The sequence below is a fragment of the Lutra lutra genome, chromosome 2, assembly GCF_902655055.1.
Source record: "Lutra lutra chromosome 2, mLutLut1.2, whole genome shotgun sequence".
Classification (NCBI taxonomy): Eukaryota; Metazoa; Chordata; class Mammalia; order Carnivora; family Mustelidae; genus Lutra; species Lutra lutra.
Genome location: NC_062279.1, coordinates 44,861,298 through 44,887,976, shown reverse-complemented (window position 1 = coordinate 44,887,976; position 26,679 = coordinate 44,861,298). Strand labels below are relative to the sequence as shown.

At 52.0% G+C, this 26,679-nt stretch overlaps 1 protein-coding gene across 3 annotated transcripts in view; it reads right to left on the bottom strand.

The window, feature by feature from the left end:
- Positions 1-26,679, bottom strand: part of BMP1 (bone morphogenetic protein 1) — a 42,245-nt gene that overhangs the window by 15,050 nt on the left and 516 nt on the right. For 2 of the 3 annotated variants that reach the window (XM_047717315.1, XM_047717318.1), the window contains exons 2-12: positions 19,601-19,714; positions 17,190-17,354; positions 16,894-17,011; positions 16,406-16,584; positions 15,537-15,642; positions 13,953-14,077; positions 13,277-13,392; positions 5,452-5,554; positions 3,750-3,866; positions 3,356-3,501; positions 3,074-3,269 (exon numbers count right to left, since the gene is read on the bottom strand). In XM_047717315.1, coding sequence (XP_047573271.1) covers positions 3,074-3,269; positions 3,356-3,501; positions 3,750-3,866; positions 5,452-5,554; positions 13,277-13,392; positions 13,953-14,077; positions 15,537-15,642; positions 16,406-16,584; positions 16,894-17,011; positions 17,190-17,354; positions 19,601-19,714 — 1,485 coding nt within the window. Of the gene's footprint in view, positions 1-3,073; positions 3,270-3,355; positions 3,502-3,749; positions 3,867-5,451; positions 5,555-13,276; positions 13,393-13,952; positions 14,078-15,536; positions 15,643-16,405; positions 16,622-16,893; positions 17,012-17,189; positions 17,355-19,600; positions 19,715-26,679 lie in introns of those variants that run through there. The other variant, XM_047717316.1, reaches the window with a different exon arrangement.

Genomic DNA, 26,679 nt, shown 5'->3' with positions numbered 1-26,679 from the left:
TCCTAGAGCCTGTTGTCGAATGGCTGAATAAAGAACGTGTGAAGTCACCGCAGCAATATCATAAGAGCCAAGATGTAGAAACAGGCTAAATGTCCACAGACAGATAAGGATAAAGAAAATGTGGTAGGGGATGGGAAGAATTAACACTGTTGCAACATCCATACCACTCAAAGCAATCTACAGATCTGATGCAATCCCCATCAATATGCCATTTTTCACAGAGCATAACACATGATCCTGAAATCTGTTCGGAACCACAAAAGATTCTGAACAGCCAAAGCAATCTTGAGAAAGAACAAAGCTAGAGGTAGCATGCTCCCATAATCCAAACTGTGCTACAAAGCTATAATCAAAAACAAATCAATCAACTCTAAAAAAAAAAATCAATCAATCAAAACAGTATGGTAGTGGCACAAAAATAGAAAACTAGATCAATGGAAGAGAATAGAGTGTCCAGGAAAAAAAACAACAACCCATGATTATGTGGTCAATTAACCTATGGCAAAGGAGGCAAGAATATACAATGGGGAAAAGACAGTCTCTCTCTCTTTCTTTTTTTTTTTTAAAGATTTGGTTTATTCATTTGAGAGACTGAGTGAGAGAGAGCACAAGCAGGGAGAGTGGCAGGCAGAGGGAGAGGAAGAAGCAGGCTCCTTGCTGAGCAGGGAACCTGATGTGAGACTCGATCCCAGGACCCCAGGCTCATGACTGGACCTGAAGGTAGATGCCTAACCAACTCAGCCACCCAGGCACCCCGAGAGTCTCTCTCTCTTTTTTTTTTTTTTAAGATTTATTTATTTATTTGAGAGAGAGAGAGAGAGATCACAAGTAGGCAGAGAGTCAGTCAGAGAGAGGGGGAGGCAGGCTCCTTGCTGAGCAGAGAGCCCAAAGCGGGGCTCGATCCCAGGACCCTGAGATCATGACCTGAGCCTAAGGCAGAGGCTTAACCCATTGAGCCACCCAGGCACCCCCCGAGAGTCTCTTTAATAAATAGGCAGACTGGACACCTACATGCCAAAGAATGCAACTGGACTCTTACACTATACACAGAAAGAGACTAAAAATGGGTTAAAGACTTAAATGTAAGTCCTGAAACCATAAAACTCCTAGAAGAGAACACAGGCAGTAAGCTCTCAGACACTGGTCATAGTGATATTTTGGGGGGCTCTGTCTCTTCAGGTAAGGACAATGAAAGCAAAATAAACAAATGCGATGATGTCAAACTAGAAGGCTTTTGTACAGTGAAAGTAACTTTCAGTAAAATGAGAAGGCAGCTTAATGGGAGAAGATATTTACCAATGTCATATGTAATAAGTGGTTCATATCCAAAATATATAAAGAACTCATAAAACCCAATATTAAAAAAAAAAAAACTGTTGATTGAAAAATGGTCAGAAGATCTGCACAGATATTTCTCCAAAGAAGACATCCAGATGGCCAAGAGACACATGGAAAGATGCTCAACATCACTCATAGTCAGGGAAATGCAGATCAAGACCACAGTGAGCTCTACCACCTCACGCCTGTCAGAATGGGTAGTATCAGAACGATAAGAATAATAAGTGTTGGTGGAGGAGTGGAGAAACGAGAACCCTTCTGCACTGTGGGTGGGAATGCAAATTGGTGCAGCCACTGTGGAAAACAGTATGGAGGTTCCTCAAGCAGTTAAAAATAGAAATGCCATATGATCCAGCAATTCCACTTTTGGGTATTTATCCACAGAAGATGAAACAGCGATTCGAAGAGATACATGCACCCCCCTGCCCACTGCGACGTGATTTACAGCGGCAAAGCTATGGGAACACCCGAAGGGTCCACTGATAGATCAATGGATAAAGAAGATGGGGGAGAGCCGTTCAGCCATGGGGAGGATGAAACCTTGCCATTTGTGACACCACGGAATAAGTGAATTCATACTAGGTGAAATAAGCTATAGACAGAGAAAGACAAATGCCTTATGCTTCCACTTAGACGTGCAACCTGAAACCAAAACAGTGAACAAACAACACAGAACGGGGACAGACTCATAGACACAGAGAACAAACCGATGGGTGCCAGAGGGGAGGGACTGGAGAGATGAACAAGACAGGTGAAGGGGATTAAGACATATAGTTTTCCAGCTATAAAATAAACGAAGACGGGGGATGTAAGGTACAGTGTAGGGTAGAGTCCATAAGATGGTAACGACTTTGTAAGGGGACAGATGGCAACTAGACTCACTATGGTGACCATTTTGTAATGTACATAAATGTTGAATCACTATGCTTGAATGCTTGAAATTAATAGGATATGGTATGTCAATTATCCTTCGATTTCTTTTTTTTTTAATTTTTTAAAAATTTTTAATTTTTTATTAAAAATTATTAGCCCCAGCGGTACAGGTCTGTGAATCACCAGGTTTATGCACTTCACAGCACTCACCATAGTATCCTTCAATTTAAAAAATGTGTTCTGGACACACCGTGGAATACTATTCAGCCTTAAAAAAAGAAGGAAATTCTGCCATATGCAGTATGGATGAATCTTAAGGACATTATCTTTTTTTTAAGATTATTTGAAAGAGAGAGAAAGAGAGAGAGCATGAGTGGGGGAAAGGGCGGAGGGAGGGGGAGAGAGAGAATCTCAAGGAGACTCCACATTGACTCAGGGCTTGTCCCAGGACCCGAGCCAAAATCAAGAGACAGACGCCTACCCCACTGAGCCACCCAGGCGCCCATTAAGGACATTCTGTTGAGTAAAAGAAGCCAGTGGCAGACAGAGAACTGCAGGATTCCACTTACATGAGCTGTCTAAAATAGTCAAGTCCAAGAAATAAGTACGAAGAGATAGAGTGGAATGATGTTGCCAGGGGCTGGGGGAGGGGGAAGATGGGAGTTGCTGATCAACCCACATAAAGGGTCAGTCAAGCAAGATGAGCAAGCTGTTGAGCACGTTTCGACCTGTGGACACAGGACAGATCTCACGCGAAGGCTTCTGACCACACAACACCAGACAATTTTAAATACTAGCAAAAGGAATGAAGGGGCTGGATCTGCCGCAGGGGGTGGGCTGCGTGGGGAATGGGAGGGAGCACCTTTGAAGAAATTGACAGCAAAACCGGCTTTGTTAATGGATCCGTCAGAGACGAACTTGAGCCAGAGGCGGCTGGACGTGCTCTTGATGTCGTCGGGCTTCTCATAGCCACAGTAGCGTCCGATGAGGGTGCTGCTCTCGCTGTGCCCATCACGCACCTCCAGGTAGTCGTAGGCACAGCTGTCGTGGCGCTCGATCTGAGGGTTGGGGCTCGGTCAGCAGGGGGAGGGGCGGTTGCCAGGCCCAACACCTGGAAGCCCACGAAGAGGTGTGCCTGACCTACCTCGAAGGACTGGAAGGTGAGGCCCACGTGGAAGCCTTCAGACACCTGGATCCGCCAGATGCAGACTTTGCTGGGCCGGTAGTCGTCAGGGTAATTGGGTGACTGGATATGGCCATTGTCCTTTTTCACATCTCCCCCACAGATGGCTTCGGGGACACAGAGCGAGGTCAGTTAGGATGCTCTGCCCAACTCAAGAGCCCCTCTCTCCCCCTCCTCCAGACCTTCCCACAGGCCTCCCCGATTCTCAGTGCCCCCGGGGCCTGGCCAATCCCACCAGGATCTCTGCTTCCTCCCTCATGGGCCCTCAACCTTGCCCCTGGGGTGCCAGGAGCAAGCGGTTCTGGGATGCCCGGGGACCCCATATTTGACTCCTCCTGTCACTCTTCCTCAGTACCTTCATAGACGGCAAAGAAGCCCTTCCCGACCCAGTTGCTGCTGCTGCGGAACTCCACCCAGAGGCGGCTGTCAGTGGAGACAATGGGCTCGGGTAGTTTGCCCCCACAGAAGCGGCCTGTGCAGACAGTGTGGACAGAGGGCAATGAGGCCTAAAGCAGGTCATTCTCACCTCCCTGCTCCAGGAAGCCAGTTCTGCTGCTGCAGGGGGCTCAGGGGCTCTGGCCCTGCTCTGCACTTGGCATGAATTCCCAAGACCCTGCATCTGGTCTGAGTCTGGTCCAGGGCCTAGCATGGACCTAGCATGGCCTTGAAGAGCCAGAGAGTACTAGACTTCTAGAGGGTTCTGTGCACCTGTGGGATGGAATATGAGTTCAGGGAGGAAAGGGGCTTCTTACGATAACCAGCTGTATCTGTGTTTTATTTACTTTTTTTAAAGGAACATATTACCGCCATTACTGTTCTCATTTGATCTCCATGCAAACAAGTGATCACCAAGAATGAACACAGTTTTCTTTGGACATTACTAATGTTTTCATCTGACCAAATGCAAGAGATGTCAGAGGAACCCAAGGAAATCCTAGAATCCAGGGATTGGGTCAGAAAATGTCCCCTTTGAAATAAACCCTGACAAGGATCCGTGTCAGCAGATGGGGCTGGCCATTTGTGGAATTCTTGGTAGTCAAGAATCAACGAGGGATGACCTGCGTGTTCCAAATAAGATTGGGCGTTGCCCAACCTTCGGCAAGGGACAGAGGGTGCTGACCTAGGAATGCAAGTTACGAGAAAGTAAGTGGAATCTTGGAAACGTTTCCACATCTGCAGGAGGAAGTGTTGTAATGACAGCTGCTTTGGGTGACTAATAAGAAGTATTCGAATATCATAAAGAGATGGATAGCGATGATTCATCAGCCTGCTTCAGGCCGGGCTGTGGAACAAAGGTTCTAACGCTAATGGGCAGTCCTGGGCAACTTAGGAGTATGTCCAGATTGGAGGAGAATTCACACAGCTCCTCAGGCTTGAAGGAAAAGCCTCTCTTAGCCCTAACTCCATGCCATTAAAGCATCTTCTGTCCCATGCTTCTGAATACTCACCCCCTGCTCACTCACCACTCCCCTCACCAACAAGGGACAAAGTATCCTGTGCAAGCAAGTGGGGGCCACTATTCCAGGTGGGGAGCCCCCACAGTGTGCCAGGCTACCCTGTGGACACCCTTAAGCCAGACCTTGCAGAGAGAGAAAATGGAGCCTCTGAAAGTGCCCAGATGAGGAGGAGAGCCTGGAGCTGGGGAGTTGTGCCTGTCTGTCTCCCTGTGTCCACTTGTATGACTCCTGTGACCCACACACTGAGCTTTACCCCGGCAGGAGGCCCAGAAGCCCGTACCGAGGACTCTGAGGTCCAGATTGGGAAAGGGATTTAGTGATAGAGCTAGAAGGCACTAGTTCTGCCAGGACTCTTGGCTCCCACACCAGGGTGGCCAGATCACCCTTGGCCAGGCTTTGGGTTTCAGCAGAGGATGAAGAAACTGTGATTTAAGTAGTTCTTAAGAAGGAATTAGCCACATCAAACCAAAAGCTTTTGCATAGTGAGGGAAACTGTCAACAAGACAAAAAAGCAATTCACTGAATGGGAGATGATATTTGCAAATCATACACTGCCACAGCCACAGAGGAGGCGGGGGAAGGGGTGGGCTCCTGCGTTACCTCGGAGGGGCGCCTTCCTCCAAAAGCCGTCCCGGACCTCCACATAGTCATACCAGCACAGGCGGCTGCGATACAGATCCATGGACGTGAAGTTCAGAATGATCTAGGGGACATGGGAAGAGGAGGAGAGTTACGCAGCCCCCTACGCCTCACCAGCCTCGCCTGCCAGCCCATGGTGGGGGCCTGCCTTCCCCTCTGTGAATAGTGAAGAGGTCCCGAAAATGAGCTCCGGGCACAGAAACGTCCCTCCTCTCCCCAGTTGTCTGCCAATGACGGCCAGCATCCTTCTCAGACATCCTGGTTCTCAATATATGTAGCCTTGTGGAATCTAATAAGTAAAATGTCTCATTTTTCTTATTCCCTTCGAGAGGAGCCATTGCTTCCGCCTCGACCCAGCTCTCCTCCCGGTCAAGTTCAGTAACACGAATCCAGCACCTTTAGAGGAATGCCGCCTCAGTGGGAGGGGTGTGGGTATCGGGGACTCTGGAATGGGAATGAAGGGTCCAGAGAGGAGAGGCAGAGAAGAAGGGCTGAGTCACTGTGGTCACATATATATTGAACAACGTTCCCAGGCAGGGGGCCATCCTAGCGGCTGAGGGGAATACCGGGTCCGAATGCTTCCTGTGAATGGGTTTCAGGTCTGTCCCTGTCAAGGGGCTTAGGATTCAGAAGGATATATACATCTGAAAATCTCACTTAGTAAAAAAACTCAGACTCCACACACATGGGCCTGAGCTGGGATGTCACCTCTGCATTTCCCGATGTGAGTCCTTGGGTAAATCACCCAAGCTCTCTGACCTCAGTGGCCCCGAGCATGATCCGAGGAAAGAGCACGTTACCCTGACATGGGAGCTCATCGCCACTGCCCTGAGTGCCTCCTGAGCATGAACTCCAGCTGGTCACGTCACACTGGAGGGACGTTTGACACTTTGGTAATGTCCAACTCTCCCCGGCAGGTACACATACTAATAGGTAGAGAAGCACACTGACCAGAGGGAAATTGCTTTAGTAGTTTCCAGAATGTGCCCCAAAGCCTCTTGTTTCTTTAGAGTCCAACAAGCAGGGAACTCCAGGGAACGGTTCGCTGTGACCTAAGGGATGTGTCCCGTGCCCACCGGGCCCACATGTTAGATCTAGCTGGCTTCCCTGCTGGAGGAAAAGAAAATAAGGAGATCTGTCTCCCCTTTGGCACATGGCTGAGTTAGAGGCAGGCAGAGCAGAGGCGAGAATGAAAATGATCCCAAAGCAGGCACTGGCGACCATGGTCCATAGCCTGTCATCAAAGCTGTGATGGTCGAGGTTCAGGGAAGAGCTCTGGCTCGCTGTCACTCCCTGACACGGACCCCTTCAGAATGTTCAGTGATTTCCACATCCACCTAGATGATGCTTCCCATTTCCTGGCCTCTCCGCCATGACCTCCTCTCCCCACCTCTTCTTCACACGTGGCACATCATGCCCTAGACCTTGTTCTCACCAGTAACTGTGCCTCCTCCCCCAGAAGCTCAGCTTCGAGGAGCCCACCGTCCGGCCATGTGCCCCCATCTGTCCTCGCTCACCGCTCTCTACAGAGTCCAGCAACCCTTCCAATTCACCAGGACCGTCAGCCAGAGCCTATGGGGTTTTCCTGCCTTCTACCTTCACGTACTCACATCTCTCCTTGCCTAGCTTGGGACCCACACCTATCCTACTTCTCTTCTTTTGATTCGTAACATGGGCTGAAATGTGTTTGTGTTTGGGGAAGTGTTTCTTAATTGTGGTTCTCTGGGATGTAACCAAACAAGCCCAGGTCTGGAAAAGTGCCTATATTACTCTCAATGATTGTTACCAGTCATCATGAGAGCTATTGTTATTATCCAGATAGAAGTCCTCATATTTTAAAAAAACTGATGTTGAAAATCTGGCTCTTGCTCTGGAGACAGTGTGCCCAACATTTTATCTTTCTAGAAAATGCTGAAATAGGACACAGAGGAAGTGGCAAAGACCAGCAAATCCATGGTCTAACTTTATCATTACCTCCTTGCAAAGGACCTCAACTTTCTCCTCTTCCTGAAAATCCCTGATTAAATCCAACTTCTACCTACTCTGTGCCTCTTCCCAGATGGTCAAATGTAGTGGCTAGAGGAAATACAAGCACATTGACTGTCTCCCTTGAAATGTGAGACTGACTGGCCCTTCGAGCTGCCAGGCCCACCTTTTACAGCCTCCCCTTCTGTCCTCAAACCACCCGTTCCCCTTCTTGACTCGCGGTCCTGGCCCTGCCATCAACTTTTTCCAAGATTAGTTCAGTAGTCCCTACTCTTGATACTACCTCTCACCACAGCAGGCCTTTCATGATGAAACCGGATCTTATCTCCCCACTGCTCAAAATCCTTTAATGCATGTTATTCAGAGTAAAATCCAAAGTCTTCTCCATGTCCTCTAAGGCCATCTGTGGTCTAACGCCCCGCTATCTCTCCCCACAATGCCCTCCTTGCTTACTTGGCTGTGGCCACATTGGCCTTGCTGGTCCTCAAACATACCAAGCCTGCTCCTGCCTCAGGGCCTTTGCATTTGCTGCCTAGAAGCTCTTCCCAGCTATCTGCCCAAAGTGTTCCCTCATTTCCTGTCCATTTCTCCTCCAACTCACCTGATGTGAATGAGGCCTTCCCACATGCAATAGTAATCCCCACTTCGCTCCTTTATCTCCTACTGCTGCTTGCCTTCATGACATCGATCACCTAACTTACTGCGTTTACTTTTTATTTGCTTGCCTGTCCTCCAACCCTGCCAAACTGTAAATCCTTCAAGGCCAAGAATTTTAATTCATTACAGAATCTTTGGTGCATGGCATGTAGGAGTTGCTTCATAAATACTTCTTGAATAGAATTTTGCTTTTAGGAATCTATTTTACAGATACGTTTGCCCCAGTGCATAAAGATCTAAATCTTGAGATATTTACTGTAGTGATTTTGGTTAATACTAGAAACTTATAAAAAGCTAAAATGAAACATCCAACAGTGAAGACCTACAGGGGATGGCCGAGCAGTGAAGAGAAATGGGGATGACAGCATGCGAAGCGGCCATGAACATGCCTGAGGTAGAAGTTGATTTGTGGACACGGAACCCTGACCACAATTAACTGTTGAGTGAAAAGAAGGTACCTGAGACCATATATCCATACACACATGCACACAAACGTACTCGAAAGGGTCTGCAAGGACCTAGCAAGTGTTACTCATGCCTAGTTGCCTCTGAAGAGTGGGATTTGAAGGAGAATCCAGGGGAGAATATCCACTTTTTACCTTAGGAATTCTTCTATTTTTCAAAATTCTTACAGCACGGATACATCATCCTTCTATCTGACAAATAACAAAACTCTCTTTTAAGAAGTTGCTGGACGGAAGAAGGAAAGCAGAGGGCCCAGGGAGAGAGCTCTGGCTCTTCAGCTTACACCCCTCACCATGATTCCATGTGGCCTCCCCGGGTCTGCCAATCAATTTGGTCAGCAGCTGGGCTAAGAACAGCAGCAACTTTCCTGTCATCCATGGGAACAACTCGGGCTCTGTTCGGGGCGGATAAATTCACAGCCTCTGAGGAGACCACGCCCAGCCAGCACTGTCCCAAAGGGCCCACCCGAGACCTCCCACGGGGCAGGAGGAACCCGCGGTCGCCTCACTCAGGAGGAAGAGACCTGTGCTGGCGGTTAGGGTCACCCTCCAGGGAGGCACGGCCATGGCTATATTGAGACCAGAGCTGTCTAATTAAGTGTTGTAACAGCTTCTGTCATGTGGAAACAGCTGTGTTCTGGTGGCAGGGTCACTGCCCTTGGCCAAAGAAAACCTGGCCTGCTCCACCACTTCCTGGCTGGTGACTCTGGGCCCGTGGCCTGATTTCCTTGTGCCTCGGTGTCTTTGTCTAAAACGTGGAGGCGAGCCTGAGGAGCTGGGGGATTAAATGAGATACAGCGTGCGGGGTCTCCAAGTGCACCCTGCACATGGGAGGTACGCATCACGTTTGTGGGCTGCCGTCAGGGAGCAACTGGGACAATATGTCGACTCCTGGGGACCCACGGCCTGGCTTCTGTCTGCCTTGCTGGACCGCTGAGGTCCATCATTTCACACCTCTGGGCCTCCATTCCCTTCTTTGTAGGATGGCAATGGTCATAGACCTACCTCACAGGACTCAGGGAGCTAACATACGTAAGGTTTGTAACACTGACGCATGTAAGAGTCACACATACAATGTACATGCAGGCCACACATACATACTACAGTGTACGTCACTCAAAAAAAGTTAATTTCACTACTGGAGCTGAGTTTGCCTAAGATTTTGAACTTTGAAATGGGTTCATTCCAGAAACTGGAAGTAGAGGGAGGCAGATGGGGGATGTGGAACCTGGGGAGGTTGACCAGGGATTTCTCCGTTAACAGAATGATAATAACAGCTAGCCTCGATTGAACCCTCACCACGTGCTAGGTGCTGCTCTAAGCACTTCACGTACATGAACTTGTTTAATCCTTGTATCATCAGCCCCCTGATGGAGGCACTACCACCAGGCCCACGTTACAAATGGGGAAACAAAGCCCAGAGTGGTTAAGCAACTTCCCCGAGATCATATATCCGGTAAACAGCACAGCAGACCGGAGTCAGACCCAGACACTCTTCAACTCTGGCTCTTCAACTCACACCCTGAACCACCACTCCATGTGGCCTCCCCAGGCCCGCCGCTCGATTTGGCTGAACAGTTGCGCCAAGAATGAGGGTCAGCTTGGCCTTCGCCTTCAGAGCCCCACGCCCTTCAGCACGGGGAAGCAGGAGCTCAGGGGAGGGTCCTGCACGGGTTGCCAGAGGAGGGAGGGCTCCCCTCTCCCAGCTGGGGGATGGGAGGTGGGGTTCAGAGAAGACATGACAGAGGAGGCGGAATCTGAGTGGGAACTTGAAGAACAGGAAGGTTATCACAAGGCAGGGATGGGAATGGGGGTGGACACTACTGCCAAATCCAAGAGACATTTTCAGTTCTTATCTTCTCAGCTTCTTTGCGACAGTAGATCGTGATCTCCTAAAACCACTTTCCTGCTCAGAAGGAGCTGGGTTTGTGGTTTGAGAGACACTGTCAGTCCTCTTTGGAGCAGCTGCTAATGACGCACAGTGTGGACACTTGGGGGTTCTAAAAGAAGGCTTCCAACCGGGCTCTCTCTTCTCTGACTGACATATCCCTGACTTGCCATATAAGGTAACCATATAAGGTAAAATGCACATATCACGCGTACTTTTGGCAATAAGCAGAGAAGTGGAGAGCGAGTGAAAACAACCTCTCAGCCCAGGAGAGACATCAAAGTCCACCCCTGAACGGCGGCGGGTTTATCCCAGAGTGACTGTTGAAAGAGCATAGACTTTGGAGTAGGGCAGTCCTGGAACTGAAGGCTGGTTCCACCACGACTGCCTGTGTAAACCTGGGCAGAGTTCTGACTCCCTCGTCCATACCTGAGAGATGACAGCCCCTGCGTCACGAAACAGATGAGTGGAATAACGAGGTCATGCACACGAGATGCCTACTACTCTGCCTGGCACATAGCGGACGCACAGCGAGGAATGGCAGCTGCGGCATCACGATGCCATCCTCCCTAGCTCCCCAGCTTCCGAGAGCCCTTCAAGGGCACCTGTCCCCCGGGGGTCCAACTCTGGCTCACTTACGACTCTACAACTGCATCCAGGACTGGGAGCGAGTTTTACTTTTGCTCTCTCTGCAACCACGCACTGATGAATCTGGAATTTTTCTCTGTAGCCTTCTTCTCTCCCTGGAGCCCCAGGCAGCCCTCTGAAAAGGGCTGGAGAGTCTCTGGGGAGTTGTAGAGGGAAGAGGCTCCAGGCACAGAGAGGCTCCTGTGGCCCAGCCATGTGTCTACTGGAGACTTGGGCCAGCCCATGCCAGCTCAGAACCGCAGGGAAGGAGACGGATCCTGACCAAGTTGTCATATCCTTGCTGACTGAGCAAATCTTCTAAACAGGAAAGATGGCAATATTCTACCCTACTCTATGTTCCTGGAGCCGGGCCTACCTCGTGCCTCTTTCCGTCCCCCTGTGCTGGGTGAGCAGTGTGCACAAGGGTCTGGGGAAGAACACTTTAGCAATTGTTGATACAGAGCAAGGCTTTAGAATACCCACTACTGTAATCATGGATTTTCGTGTCGTAATCCAGTTTCTTGGGCCAGCTCCTTGATTTTTCCCAAGTCTGTTCTCTCATATGCAAAACGGGAATGACATGAGCACCAGCCGAGAATGTCACTGTGTTAATTACAAGACATAACACATAAAGAATTTAACACATGCCTGGCCCATCATGCGGTCAATAACCGTTAGTTGTTTTTATTGTTATCCGCTGTGAGATCTCCAAAGGCTGCAGCAGTGGAGACCTCTGGCAGAAGGATCAAGGAAGCCAGGGCATGCTCCGAACGAGGCAGCAAAAAGGACAGCAATATTTTAAGTTCAATTCAGAATTTAAAAAAATAAGAATAATAACAAGGAGGGGATGGGTTGACTTTTCAAGGTGGGTGACAGAATTTTAACTGAGAGAGGTGATGGAATTACTCAACTCTCAACAGAAGTCTAGCACAAATGAGAATGATCTTTCAATTGCGAAAAATAAAATAGGCACAGTTTGGAAAGGAAATGGAAACCGATTCATATTGGAGGAGAGTCGGGGAGCACCTCTTTAAACTGGCTTTTTGCCTCTAGGCTCAAAAATGACATCAGAGGACAATCAAATAACTTACAGATGTGATCAGTGTCTGTAATCTTGAGAGCTCAGAACAAAAGTTTTGCCAATTTTCAAAAGGGGGGGGTGTGTGCGCGCGTATGCGTGCCTGCGTTAGAAGGAGGGTTTGGAGTGAATTTTAGGAATTGCAAACCACTGAGTTGAATGTCAATCCCCAGTTAAACAGACAGCCTGCCACCATTTAGAAAGGAGACACTTGAATCCTAGGAACCAGTTCAGGTTCACTTGAAACAAAGTATCAGACAAATGTCACTTCCATTTGAAAAGGCGTTTTACCATCTACTACCGGTAGATTTGATTTGGTAAGGCAGTCTGTCTACCTAGTCAGTGTTTAGCAACTACTTCCTGTACCAGGAATATGAAGATGACAAAAGCATGGTCTGAGAAGCTCACTTCCCAGTCAACAAGGCAGTGACTCATGGCTGGTTAGTAGTGATATTAAGGGGTGTCATAGCCAATGGAATAACTCTGCCCAAAGTCTGCCAATGAACCATGTCAGCTCAGAAAAGGATCTTGGATCTGCGTTGATTTGTGCCATGTTCAGTGTTTCAGTCAAAGACCAGGTTCCAAAGACCCAGAAGACATGGTCATTGACAATTCGGGACAGAGTACGAGGGACGGCTACCTGCTGAATGGAGGATTCCACATGGTCCTGAGAGCTGCTGGACTGGACAACAGGACCAGGAACGAAATCTAGCTGGGCTCCATACTGTACAAGTACATTAAGTGCCATGTTCCAATCAAGGGAAATAAAGTCTTAACGCTGACTTTTGGAAACAGTCAAAATGCATGGAAGGACATGGGAAGTGCAGGGTGGGTGAAGGGCCCAGATCCCACGTGAAAACCCTGTGGGTGAGCCTGAGAAGCCCTCAGAAAAGTGCCTCTTGTGTAGCAAGGGCTCTCTGTGATCCAGCCTTCCCTTACAAGGATGGCTAGAAGCCCCTCCTCGAGGCAGTGCTCCTTTTTTTATGGGGTGAATGGGTCTACATCTCCCAGGTAGGTCATTCACAGCCACAATGGACTATGTTCTCCTACTCTGGGGTCCTGACAGAGGAGGAGACGCTCGGTTACCTTCTCCCCGGGTGTGACTGAGATACGCCATACGCAGTGCATGTGGGCGGAGTAGCCATTGGGGTACTCGGGGGAGGAGAAGTTGCCTGTGCTGTCTTGTAGGGTCTCTCCGCAGGCTGTCAAGGAAAGGAAATGACTGAACTGCTGGCTGCAGATGCGCAATCCCCCCCAGCCTTCTGGCTTCCCACCCTGAGCTCTGGCATCCTTTGACTGGGAGAAGAACGTCTGAGAAGGGGAGGAAGTCCAGGGTGGCCCTGTCCCTTTAAGATCCACTCCCTGCTCCTCACATATAAGCTCACAGGTCTGACCTCTTCAGCCTAGTGCTGCAGGATGCCCTGTTGTCAAGGCAACAGGGTTTCCAGAGTAAAGGTCCAGTTCCTTTGGTGGGCCTCGCTCTACCCCACTCCTGAGAATTGCGCTGCTAGCCCTCTTTACTGCTCCGACTGCCCTATTCTCCCAGAGCCCCAGAAGGTGGAGCACCACCCAATCCCAGCCCCTGTTTGGTTCCTTATCTTGAACAGTGCCCCTGCCTGGGTGTTCCCACCCCCAACACCAGGCAGCCTCTGGCCTTCCCTAAGACTTATGGCTTTAGCATCCTCAGCCCCAGACCCTGGCCACTGGCTGCCTCGGGGCTCTGTCCTCCACCCCTCCCTGGCCCGTCCCTCCTCGCCCCGACCTGGGCACTTGTAGAGCTTGCGGGCCTGGGCGATGTCCCCCTTGCTGAGCCGGGTCCTTTGGCCGATGGGAGGTTTCACCCCATTGACCTCGTACTTGGGAACAATGGTGTCCAGGAAGATGCCCCTGAGGAGGAAAAGCCCGACCTGGGTGAGAGTCTGATGGAAGGACGGGTGACGTGCCTGTGTGCACCCAGGTCACGACCCTGCCAGAGCCCAGACATTCCTTCGTAGGGTCAGGGACGGGTGGAAATATCTCACCCTGTCATTATGCTGCCCACTGACCAGCAGCCACCCTGCTCCGTGGCAGCCACACGGCTGGAGCCTGGGGGAGCCCCAGGAATACTCTGGGAGTTCAGGGACGCAGGTTCCACATGCCTTGGGGACCTGTTGGTGCTCTGGCTCAGTCTGGGTGCAGTGTCCAGCATCAGGAGATCTACGGACCCCTGCTGATCATGTGGCCAGCCTCTCCCAGTCCTTGCTCCGTAGCCCCTCGTGCTAACCCTCTCTTGGGACTGCCAGGGCCCGCACTCATCCTGCTGCTACAGGCTGCTCTTGACAAGTTCCGCCCTGGCCAGACCAGACCCTGGGGAAAGCCCCATGACTCCCAATCCATCAGTGCCTCCTGTCCCCCCTGACTTCCTGCCTGCTAAGTCCTGGGTGTTGCCATCTGGGAGGAACAGGGCGAAGGAAGCAGGCGGCCCTCCACCTCCCCAGGGTCCCTGACTCACACCCAGTTGGGTGGAACTTGGCAGGGGGGAGGGTGGGATGTGGTGGGAAATGTCCAGGGGAGGTCTGTGGCCATGGTGGGGGTGGCGGATGACCTCACCACCCTTCCTCCTGTCTCTGTTCCCTCAGGTCTGGAGGCAGGGAGACTGAGGAGGGGCTGGGACAGAACAGGAGAGCAGACAGAGGATGAGGAAAGAGCCAGGCATGGGAAAGGCCAGGCCGGGAAGGGGAGCCTGAGGAGGAGGCGGGAGGGGCCTTTTCCCACACTTTGCTAAGGAGAAGCTGTGGGGGCCAGAGGCTGGGCCACTACCTCAGGGGGTTCTGGCTGTGATTTCTGGGAATGTGGGCCCAGGAAAAGGAGTAAGTATGCATGCACTTGTGAGCAGGAGAGAGAGGCTAGTTCAGGGCAGGAGGAAGCCTTTGTACAAATTAGCCAGTTACAAAAAGGCAGAGTGATTAGAAAGGATGACCCCAGTGAGGAAAATGTGCCTCTTTTGGCTGAAAGATGAGGGGAAAGCTCAGCTCCCTTGGGCTGATACAGCTCTGGGGCGACGGCATTTATCTAGGCGGCCAGTAGAGTGGCTGGATTTTCAGCCTGCTGGGCCCGGTGCCCTCAGTTACATGGTACTAGGCTTTGTGAGTCCCAGCCGGGCCATGGACCCAGCATGGAAGAGGACAGCAGGGCAGGTAGCTCCCACGGGTCCTCTGCTTGGGGGCTGCAGCCACCAGGAAGTCCATGCTTGTCCTTGGGGACTGCCCCAGTCGGGCAGCCTAGTGCAAAATGAGAGGCCCAAAGAGAATGGCCTACAGGGGGCAGGACTGGGCTGCCCCAGAGGAGGCCAGGCCCCATCTCTCACCTGGAGAACGTGTTCCGGGCATAGTGCATGATACTGTCAAAATCATAGGTCTCCCCCAGGGACTCCACCTCCTGGAGCTCCATCTTCAAGAAGTTATACTCCTGCCCTGCGAAGACCAGGAAAAAGGTGTGGGGGGGTAGGGGGGGTGGGTCTGTGTGGGGTGCAGTGCCACATTTTCAGGGGTGGGGTTCTCCCTGCATTTGAGAGGTGCCCCCCCTACCTGGGGGTCCAGGGAGTGGCCAAGGGAAGTCTGGGGGTAAGGGTAGGTCTCTAGAAGAGTCTGTCCAGCAGAGGGGCAGGGTCAACGAGGACTGGCTGGAGGGAAGGCTCAGGGAGTATGGGAAGGAAGCACTCATTTCTAGAGCCATAGGGAGGTGTGAGCCAGGGAGGGTGGAGGAGGCCTGGGAGGGAGGGAGGAAGCAGGATGGGAGGGGAGGGAGGTAGCCTGGAGAAACAAGAAAGAAAAAACCCTTCGAGGAGAGACTAGGCAAAGGGCAGAAGACTGAGGAAAAGTGAAGAGAAAGGCTGAGAGGGCATGGGGGATGTGCCAATTCCCTCCACCAAATCCCCGCCACCCCAAGGCAGCTGGGCTCTGGCTTGCCCGATGGCCTCTCGTCCAGGACCAGGATCTCTCCCAGCCCCCAAGCAGCTCTATGACTGATCAACCGTGTCAGAGCTGCTCCTGGCAGGGAGCAGAAGCCTCAGGGCTGGGGTCTGGACAAACCTGGGCCCTGGACAAGGGCTGCCCACTAAGCTGACCAAAAGCGATGGCTCCAGGCAGCAGCTCTCACCCCCACCAGAGGCCCTGGAGCTTGGGGGCCCCCGGGGCTGCTGCAGCACACAGCTAGGCACCAAGGTCAAGGCGCTACCTGGCTGGATGTTTTCCCGCACGATGGAGACGTGGCGGTCCCGGTCTGGCCTCGTGTGTTCGTGCCAGAAGCCGATGACATGGCCCAGTTCGTGGACAACGATGCCGAACTTGTCACAGTTCTTGCCGATAGAGATGGCCTGTGGGCCTCCGCCACGGCGACCCACGTAGGAGCAGCACCTGGAGGGCGGGGCCAGCTCAGGGGGGCGGTCCCGAGCTGGGGGAGTGCATCCACTCAGGGGCCGGGCGAGGCTGCCAGGGGGGCGGGGGAGCGAGGCGCGGGGGAGGGGCCTGAGCGCGGGATGCCCAGGCTGTGTGCAGGGGTCATAGCCACATCAGGGCCGCTCCTGGGGAGATGTCCCAGGGCAGAGGTGGTGGGGGGAGACAGGTGACGCAGTGTCAGGTCCCGTTGGGGCAGCAGCAGTGCCCGGGGCAGAATGTAGGTTGGGATGACGGCCGAGGGTGCAGCGCCCAGGGGCCCCTGCTCACCCGCAGGGTCTGTAGGTGAATACGATGTAGCTGTCCTCATCAGTGCGCTCCAGGAAGGTGACACAGGTATGCTTCTCCCAGTGCCTCATGGCTTGCCGGAAGACTGCCCTCTGGCTACCTGCCAGGATGAAGGGGATCACAGGGTCCAGCTGGGCCCACGCACTATTAGAGTGTCAGCCTGTTATTGGACAGGTACACAGAAGGTACCACTCCTATCCCTACACGTGACCGGCTGCCCCACGGTCAGGTCCAGACGCAGGCTTCCTCCCTCCCCTGTCCCCCATAATCACACTCACCAGTGAAGTTTCCCCCAATGACAAAGGGGATGACCCCATCTGGCCACACTCGCTCTGGTCTGGATGTGGCCGCCCGCCGGCTCCGGGACCTGCCCCTCCATCTCCCACGGCTTCTCCTCTGCAGCTGCCCACCAGTGCTCTGGCAGTCGAGGGCAGAGGAATTTCCTGGGGTTGGAAGACAGAGACGTTGGTAGCAAGTGAATGAAGGGGTGGCGGGGGAGACAAATTATATAATCTATCCTCATTTTGGGGGGATTCCATATTCGCCCACTCACTAAAACTTATTTGTAATCCCCAAATCAATACCGTCCGCTTTCTCATGGTTATTCGCCGACCTGCGCAGAGCCGGGCAGAAGAGCATGAGTCACCCACATGCCCACCCAGCTCAGGTGGAACAAAGTGACGCTGTCAATAAGTATCCTTTTTAGAGTCTTTTTAATGCCACTCTTTTTTTTTTTTTTCCTTGCATTTGGGGGCTTTTTGTTGGTGACTTTGCTGTTTAAAATGACTTCCGTCCACCCCGATGGTGCTGAAGCACTGTCATGCTGTCTGGTGTCCCGAGTGCTAGAAGGATTTCATGCGCTTTATGGAGAACATACGTGTGTTACAGAACTTTCATTCGGTCATGAGTCAGAGGGCTGTAGCCATGGCTCCATGTTAATGAATCCACTATGTGTTAAACCAGGGGTCTTTTTTTTTTTTTAAGATTTTATTTATTTATTTGAGAGAGAGAGAGAGAATGAGAGAGAGAAAGCATGAGAGGAGAGAAGTCAGCGGGAGAAGCAGACTCCCTGCTGAGCAGGGAGCCCAATGTGGGATTCAGTCCCGGGACTCCAAGATCATGACCCAAGCTGAAGGCAGTCGCTTTACCAACTGAGCCACCCAGGCCCCCCTAAATCAGGGGTCTTTAAACAGAAACACACGTACACGTAAGACGGCGTCACAAACCGATCAGTTGATGAAAATCATATGACAAGAGGCTGGCAGGAAGCGAACACTGCGTTTCTCCTAGGAGTGACGAATGGCTTAGGGTCGCGAATTCAGTGTTCACAGAGACTTTATGGAGCAAGGTTGTCCAATAGCTCTATTCATAACTACCATGGAGAGCGAGGATTGAGCATAACTGAAAAGGAAAACCATGGTGTACTGATTTCCTAGGAACTGCAGGGGGCTTGGGACTAGGAAATGCTTCCTTCTCACCTAATAAGACTTCCTCCTTGTGGAGCATACGGAACTTGATGTCTTTAAGTGTTCCCAAATGCACGTTCTCCTGTGACATAGTAGCTTTCTGGGGTGCACTGGGCAAGTGTCACTATGTATACTGGACAGATGAGAAAACTGAGGCCGAAGATTTGCCCATAGTCACCTGGTGGGTTCGTGATGGGCCCTGGCACTCCAACCCCTCCCTTCTGCCTGTACTGTCTGCCGGTCCTCTCTCAGGCCCAGGAAGCCTTTCCAGTTATCAAGCCACCATGTCACCCTCCAGGGCCAGCTCTGTACAGCTGCCCATGCCACAATCCTCCCTCATGGGGAGAGGGCAACTGCCTGAGCCCTGCAGAGTGTAAGCTGAATGGGCTCCAAGTGAGAATCCCCATCTCTGGCAGATGGAGAGCTCCCTGGAGGCAGCACCGCGTTCCAGAGCAGTGACAAGGCTGGACAGAATGGAAGCAGCCCGTGCCCTGACTCCTCCTCTTCTCTCACCCATTCCCAAGGGCCACGTGGGTTGCTAGCTGCTTGGGCCACACTCAAGGGTGAAAAGGACTTGTCCCTGACCTTGAAAAGCTTTGAGTCCAGCAGGGAAGATAGACATATTAAAAAAAAAAAAAAACTATTGAAATATGGTTCACTGACCTGGTCAACAGAGAGTGGAGGGATGATCAGGGAAGGTTTCCCCAGCGAAGCTCTGGAGATGGGCTTGGAAAGATGCGTAAAGGCTTGCAAAGAGGGAGCACGAGAAGCCAGAAGGGGTTGGGGTGTTGAGCGAAAGAACCTCAGATTTGGGGTGAGAAGGCTTGGGTTCCTGTCCCAGCTCTGCCACTGACCAGCTCTGTGATTGTGAGCAAGTCACGTTACCCCCGTAAGCCTTAGTTTCTGTATCTGCAAGGCAGGGCTTGTCCTGACGCCTACCTGTGCAGGTGGCTGGGGACAGTTAAGTTAGATAATGCTTTTGAAAGTCCTTTGTCAACTATAAGCAAAAAGAATGTCAGGTCTAGCTCCCAGGTTTGTCTACACTTGCTGTTCCTCTGGGGAAGGGATGAAGCTATCCCAAGGGAAGACAAGCCATTATGCTGGGTTCAAGCTCATAGCCTCTGTCCTGAGAGACCCTGGCTGGGAAACAGGGAGGTTCCTTGTTTCTCCAATTCTGGAACCCATTTCTGGGACATAGGAGGGCCAGCCTATACCCAGCATACCTGCAGTTTTGACGGAAGACCTGTGGGTTGCCCTCTGCCTAAGATCCACAGCCTGCTGCGCCTGGAAGGCCCTGAGGTCCTCCTCATCCAGGGCGATGTCCCCAAGGAAGGCAGCTAGAGAGAAAAGAAGAGGCCAGGGGGAGTTAATCCTTCTACCCAGCACTGACAGCCTCCACCCCAGGGGCTCCCTTATAGCAACTTTCATCCTCAAACGCCTTCTGAGGAAGAAGGCTGTGGGGGACTGGCTTTGAGGCTCCCTCAGGAGACTCATGCTCACTCTGGAGTTGGGAATCCTGCAAAGCTGATACCCACGCCCTACCAGAGGAAGATACAGTCATGTCACTTTGCCCATCACTCTGTAGCGAATACTTAGTAAGCACCTTCCGTGCGCCAGGCACCACTCAAGTGATGAACCAGGTAGAAAAGGGCCCTGTTTGTGGAGAGCTAACCTTCGACAATAGGAAGGAAACAAACACTGAACTCAAGAGCGGTGATGGGTGCCATGGAGAAAGCAGAAGGTGGTCAGATAACAGTGTCTACTCGGTGGGCCCAGACCCTTGGCGCTGTGCTGAGCCCATGGTATCCACTCAGCAAATGCAGTTTCAGTTAGAAGGAGGAGAGGATGTGAATAAGGACAGAGCAGAGAGACGCATCAGGGAAAGCAGGACACAGAGCGGGAGCTGCCCAGCTAGGAGGAAGTTGAACCGTTCTCAAGGGACTCCTATTCTGAGTCTCAGGGTCCCTTCTCTGGAGCAAGAAGGGCGGGTGGGGGGGTACAGAGCCCCCTGAATAGGCCATTTTGATCTCCGGACCTGGGGAGAGATGTGTTTGGAGAGATGGGCTAAACAATTTGCCTGTCCTTTGAGAAGTCGGGAGCAGGGAGCAGGAGGACGCTGTGGTGCTGAATGCTCTGGAAGGAGCTTGGAAGCAGCTTCAAGCTGGGCTGGGGGAGGCGGGAGGCTGAACTGGATGGAGCTGGAGCACAGAGCTGCTTCCCTGAAGCTCCACCCATGGCAACATCTGCTTCTCATCCTGAGTGCTACACAGGCCTGGCGGCGGCATTACACAAATTGTTTTAACCTTGAGGCCTTGCACACAGGTTTCTCCACCCCAGATGGCCCGCTGGGTGGACACACACACATACACACACACACAAACACTTCATCCTATGCAGAATCAGACACACGGTGACTTCCACAACCATGCCCTCAAACACAAAGCAGCGTAAGCCACAGAGACGTGCTCCCTACCTCCCGCCCGCCCCAAGCAGTGCCCGTACTGCCTGCACCGCCCCTGCAGGTGGAAGGCACTCCAGAATGTTTGTTCGAGTGGGGCATCACGTCAATATTCTTTGGGCCTGCAAATACATACTCTGATGCAACATAGACCTGGATCGACAGAACGTGGGAGTCCCTCTAGCAGTTATCCAGGCCACAATTCCATTTTACAGATATGGAAACTGAGGCCTGAAAGGGAAATGGTCTCCCAACGACTCGTCATTGGGGAGGCTGGATGCATAACTCGGGCCTCCTGATTCCCAGTCTAGCACTCATTGTATTCAAGTGCATTATTGCTGTAGAACCCATATTGTAAATACACACAGAAATAGACACTCACGCAGACACACACAACCACACACACACAAAATACAGTCATAGACAGTTCTAAAACACGTATGTGCACAAGCTCCAAGGCCCATAGACGAACTGCGAGCTCCAGACCCAGGAAGCTGGTCATGGTAGCCATAAGGACACTCTATGTAAAGGCTGAAGTCTACATTGTGCTTCCCAGCTGACAAAGTACTTTCCCATTAACGAATTCACTTGACCCTGGCCCACTCAGGCCATGCCCATTAAACCATACTCCACCTGTCCATTTGCCCAGGAGTGTACAGTTACAGACTCTTTGAGAGAAAACCTCATGGCTAGATTCTGCCCCACCTCCCTGACTTCATAAATCACAACCCTTGGGCCTAAGAAGGGAAATGACTTGCCCAAGGTCACCAGCTGGTAAGTGGCCCAGAATCTATTCCACCACCTGAGAAAGATTCTTTTCTGTAAAACATCATCTTTGGGGGCCTTGGCTTGGCAACTGATGGGACAGCAACAGGAGATGTTTCTCAGCTGACCCGCAAAGCTCGCAGGATGAGAGGTACACTCTGAGAGGCAAGGCCAACATTCAGAAAAGCACACGCACGCTACACGAATACCCTCACACCTTTACACGCTTTGCACAGACACTGGCATCTCCAGGCTCACGTGCCCACACCTACGGGCATCATCATATACACATGTAGCTGGACATTTAGATTCATCTTTGGACATCGCAGCAAAAAGCAAAGTCTTTGTAGGCAGACAGACTTGTCTTTGAATCCCAGCTTGGCCCCTATTATCTGACAAGTCACATAAACTCCTCTAAACCTCAATTTTCTCCTACATAAAAAGGAGCTAACAATAGAATCCGTCTCCCAGGATGATGGAATGAAATAAGCATGTGAATAAAGTGCCGAGCACAGAGCCTGGAGCACAGTAAGCACCCACTAAATGGCTCCTATTAATCTTAACCCCAAAACAGCCTCGTAAGCTCAAGATCAGCTCTCTACTTCCTAAAGGCATATCGGTTCACCCCCATTGGGCTCCTGGTTGAGTGAAGCCCTAGAGTGCTCAGAAGCAGAACCTTGAATTCCAAGCACAGAGCACACGGAACCGTGCTGGCCTATGAGACCAGGGCAGTGTGGGGGGCAAGGCAAGTGGAAGGCGGGACAGGCCCTCGGTGGGCCACAGAGCCCTTCTGCCCCGATCGGGCGTCCTGTGGTGGGGAATGTCATGGCTGAAGAATGTGTGGGAACAGAGTGGGGGTGGGGAGACATGGGGTGGGCAGGCGTTGAGTCTGAAGGCCCTGCCCATTTGGGATTCCCCCACAGAGAAGCTCTTGGGAATCTGGATGGCTGAGAGTCCAGGACAACCCCCCACCCCCTTACCCGGAAGGAAGCCCTGGGGTCAGGGTCAGGGTAGTAGCTGTTTTCAACACAGGATCAAAAGTTTGTTTTGTTTTCTGGCTGTAAACCAGCCAGGAGCCCTCGTGGCCACTCCATAGCCAGGCTGGGAGCAGGCGAGGAAAGAGAAGAGTAAGGTGGACTTCATGTGCCCATCCTCTAGGCGGGTCTCTTGACTGCAGAGTCTCCTCCCCAGGGATGCGGCAAGGCATCCCCGTCTGGGGGAGAGGGAGAGGAGCTCGCCAGTGTGATGGCGCCCCAATGCCACGTGCATAGGGCATATGCATGTCCCATCACACAAATGCAGCTTCTAGCTGGAGGAGAACGTTCTCAAGCTCCCACAGACTCGCGTGTGTACTTAATCACAGCTGTGTGCTGCTACACAGGCGCGTATTTGCACGCCTCCTGACGTGCACTCGGAGTACCCACATGCACAGTTGAAGGGACTTGCCCAGAAAGCAGGGGGACATCCATAAATGTGCCCACTCTCTTGACTACTTCCTTGTGCAAGCCCTCATATATTCAAACACACAGCTAATTCCATGTATACATTTCACAGCCCATACCCCCTAAGGGAGAAGGGCACCCTTTGAAATGAATGGGGGTGGAGAGAGAGAGACACAGAGAGATGAGCTGATTCCTCCTGATATCCTTAGGCAGCTCTTAGTGGCCTGAGAGACACATTCTACACCCTCCCCATCCTCCCCCAATATCTTCTCCCAAAACCTCTGGAGAAACTAGAATTCTTGAGAGTTCCTTCTTTCTAGGGGAGTCCCATTGGTCCCCCTCCATCTGGAGCCCAGGGAGATTCTAAGTCTTTTCCTCCTCCCTTGGGGCACCTAAAAGAGAAGGTGACTCAGGGAGCAGGGGCACAGGTGGGTGGGTGACTCATTCTGAGTGTCTGGAGGGGGAATGTGGTCCAGCAAGAGAAGGGATCGCTTCTCAACCTCCAGAGCTTATGACTGAGGGCCCTTGAAGTCCAAACCTGGGGCAGAAGGCCCCTGGGGTAGGGACAGTGATAAGGGTTGGTGAGCTACTCCCCCACCTCCTCTTCTAAGAGCAAACCTGTGAGCTGCCATCAGGGGCCGAAGTCAGGTCCTCACTGGCTCAAGGGCAGTCCCCGTGTGCTTCTCTGCCTATGGAAGCAACTGTGTCCCAATTCCTGCCTCCTGGGTCTCTCCCAGAGCCCCGAGGGTCACTCCCAAGAGCTGGGAATCTCAGGGAAGTTCCCCCGGATGGTTTGGCATCCTACCATGCAAGAAATCAGGCTCACAATCTCTCTGATTGACTCACAATCTCTCTGGGCAAGGGGGAAAGAAGGAGAGAGACAGAGAGACAGTTCATATGTGCACGTGAGAGCTTGCACACCAGAGTGTGAGCTTGGTGGAATCAGCTCTCAGCACACACACAGACCAATGCAGTTTCCCACTTATTGTTCTAGTGTTGCCCACAAGATCCAGGAAACTCCCCAGGGTATCAAGGGTCTTAATTTTGCCTTGCTGGCCTCAATTTTGCCCTAGCTCTGACACTAAGTGCAAGGAGGTAATCTCACAAGAAGGGGCCTGGTTATCCTGAGAGGTGATCCAGGGGAGTCAATAGGGCTTTCAGGACTGGGAATAGTCCTCGTGTGCAAGGAGGACCAGAGGAGAGAGCCGGAAAGGGTCAAGGGAGCAGAGGTAAGTTGGCCTATCAGGGACATCCGAAGGCCATAAAGCCGGGTGTTTCCACCACCATCACGTCTAGCACCCGGACAGCGAGGCTCAGAGGGAGCAAGAGGACACAGCAACGCGAACAGAGATAAAAGCCTAGGGACCTGAGGCATGAAGCTGTTGGTGTGGGGTCTTAGGGAGTCAGGGCAGAGGTAGGAAAGGCTGCAGCAGTCACACCCAGGAGGGAGGCCTGATCTGACCCTGACTCTTGGCCTTGTCAGGCTCTCAGGCCCTCTCGGCCACCCCCGGCCTGGCCCAGCTCCCCACCAGCCTCACTTCACCCTGGGGCAGAGCCTTCTCCAGAGCCCTTGTTTGAAGTTCCAACTCAGCCAGCTCCACCCTAGCATGAAATCTGAGACTGGGGATAGAGCCCTCAGCCTCCAGCTGCCTCCTCCAAGAATCACTCCAAAACCCTCCAGGAGTGAGATACGTCAGATTGACTTCCTTCCCATTCTTCAAGGTCTTCCCTTCTCCATGAAGAACCCCCAAACCTTCCAGCCTCCCGTGACCCCTGGTTCTCTGCCACCACCACCGTCACCAGGACTGCAGTGGGGGAAGAGGCTCCTTGAGCCTTTAAGCCCTGTCCTTCCAAGGTGGCACAGAACGCATCTTGGTTGGTGCAGTCGATTACATCCCCATCCATCTTGTGCCCTCCCGGACTGGAAGCCCTTTGAGGGCAGGGGACATGTCTTACACTTTTCTCTTTCTCCCCCAACATCAAGCCCAGGGCCTGACACATATTATTAGCATTCAGTCCATGTTGATCAGCTGAATGAATAAGTGACACAAGGACAGGGACAGGGAGACACTCCCTTTTCCTGCAAACCCAGCCCATTCCTTCAGGGAAAAAAAAAAAAAATGAAGTGGGAGTGTGAGGCATAGAAAACAGGGGAGTAGGCAGCACACATTTATTAAGTGCTTACTGTGTGTTAATCTCTAATAAGTGTTTTATATATGTTCTCATATTTAATCTTTACAACCAACTCTACAGAGAGACATAGGATCAGTTCCATTTTACAGGTGAGAAAAGCAAAGTTCAGAGATGATAATTAACATTCCCCAGGCAGTAGAGCTAATGAGTTGTGGGTCCAGGATTGACAGCTTAGGTCTGCCAGCCTCCAAAGCCCAAGTTCCATCCGCTTAGACTCATGCCCACTCCAAGCCCAGGGAGAAAGATGATGGCTAGAGTCTGGTTTACCCACAGCCGGGCAAGGGTGGAGAAGGGCTGAGAGATTTGGCTTCTCCTCCTCCCACTGGAGGAAGGGTCTACCTCTTCTGTAGCTGGCTGTGATTCATCCACCCAAAGTAGGGAGCCCAGGGTCAAAAATAAAGGGACCCAACCCCTTATGCCACATACAGGCACTTCTAGAACTCTAGAAGTCCACTCTAGTGGACCAGGCCACTACCCTGGTCCTAGCTATTTGGAGACAGGCCAAAATCAGAGGCAGGAAATTGAGGAAAGATTTTGATGGTATCTTATGGCCTGTGTGTTCTCTTGCTCCAGGCAGCCCTGTTCAGTGTCATCTGATTAGGCAAATGGCCTGAGTGCCTGGCCATCTGGTCACTCCAGGGGCAAGACCCCTCTGGGTCCAGCAAGAGTGATGGGGTTACATGGGGTCTTCATGGACAAAAAACACACACACACACAGACAAACACACACTCCAGGGCTCTGACCTCAGCTAATTAGCCTCCAGTGTCTTGGACTAAGAGAACTGATACACAGTATTTGAGTTTTCTGTGGTTTTCCCCTTTCCACCTCAACTTGGCCTTGGTAGGTACCTCTGGCACCTAACGGCAGAAGTAATCCCCCCTCCATGGCTGGCTTCTCTAACTTTGACAGCTGTCTCCTCTGTCCCAGAAGCCTTGTGTTTGGTGGGGGGACCAAGGGATACCCCAGGAGCATGACATCAGAGGATTCCTTGAAAAACTTTCTTCCTTCATTTGGGCTGGGTGGGGGGCCTCAGGAGACTTGCTCCTCGGAGATGCAGGCCTCCCGCACCGCCTGGGCAGACAGATGTGCCGGCTGGGGAGAGGCCCAGACAGGCTGGAAAACAGCAACGTCCTGGAGCCCGAGCTGAGGGAGAAGGGGAAAGTGCGCGCGTGTACACACACACACACACACACACACACACACACACACACACACAGGAGTTTGGCCAGAAAAGTTTCCTGCAGGAGGAAAAGCCTCCTTGGCCGCAGGTTTCTCCCAGGACCCAAGGAGCTTTCCCCAGGAATCCTCTGGGAAGAGAAGGCAGCGGCAGCAGCTTCCACAAATAGCTGCAAAACTTCAGTCCTAAAAGTCCCCCAAAGTTCCCCCTCCCTCTCTCCCTCTTTCTTTTGTTCCCCACTGCATTGCCAACCAGGCAGCTCCCGG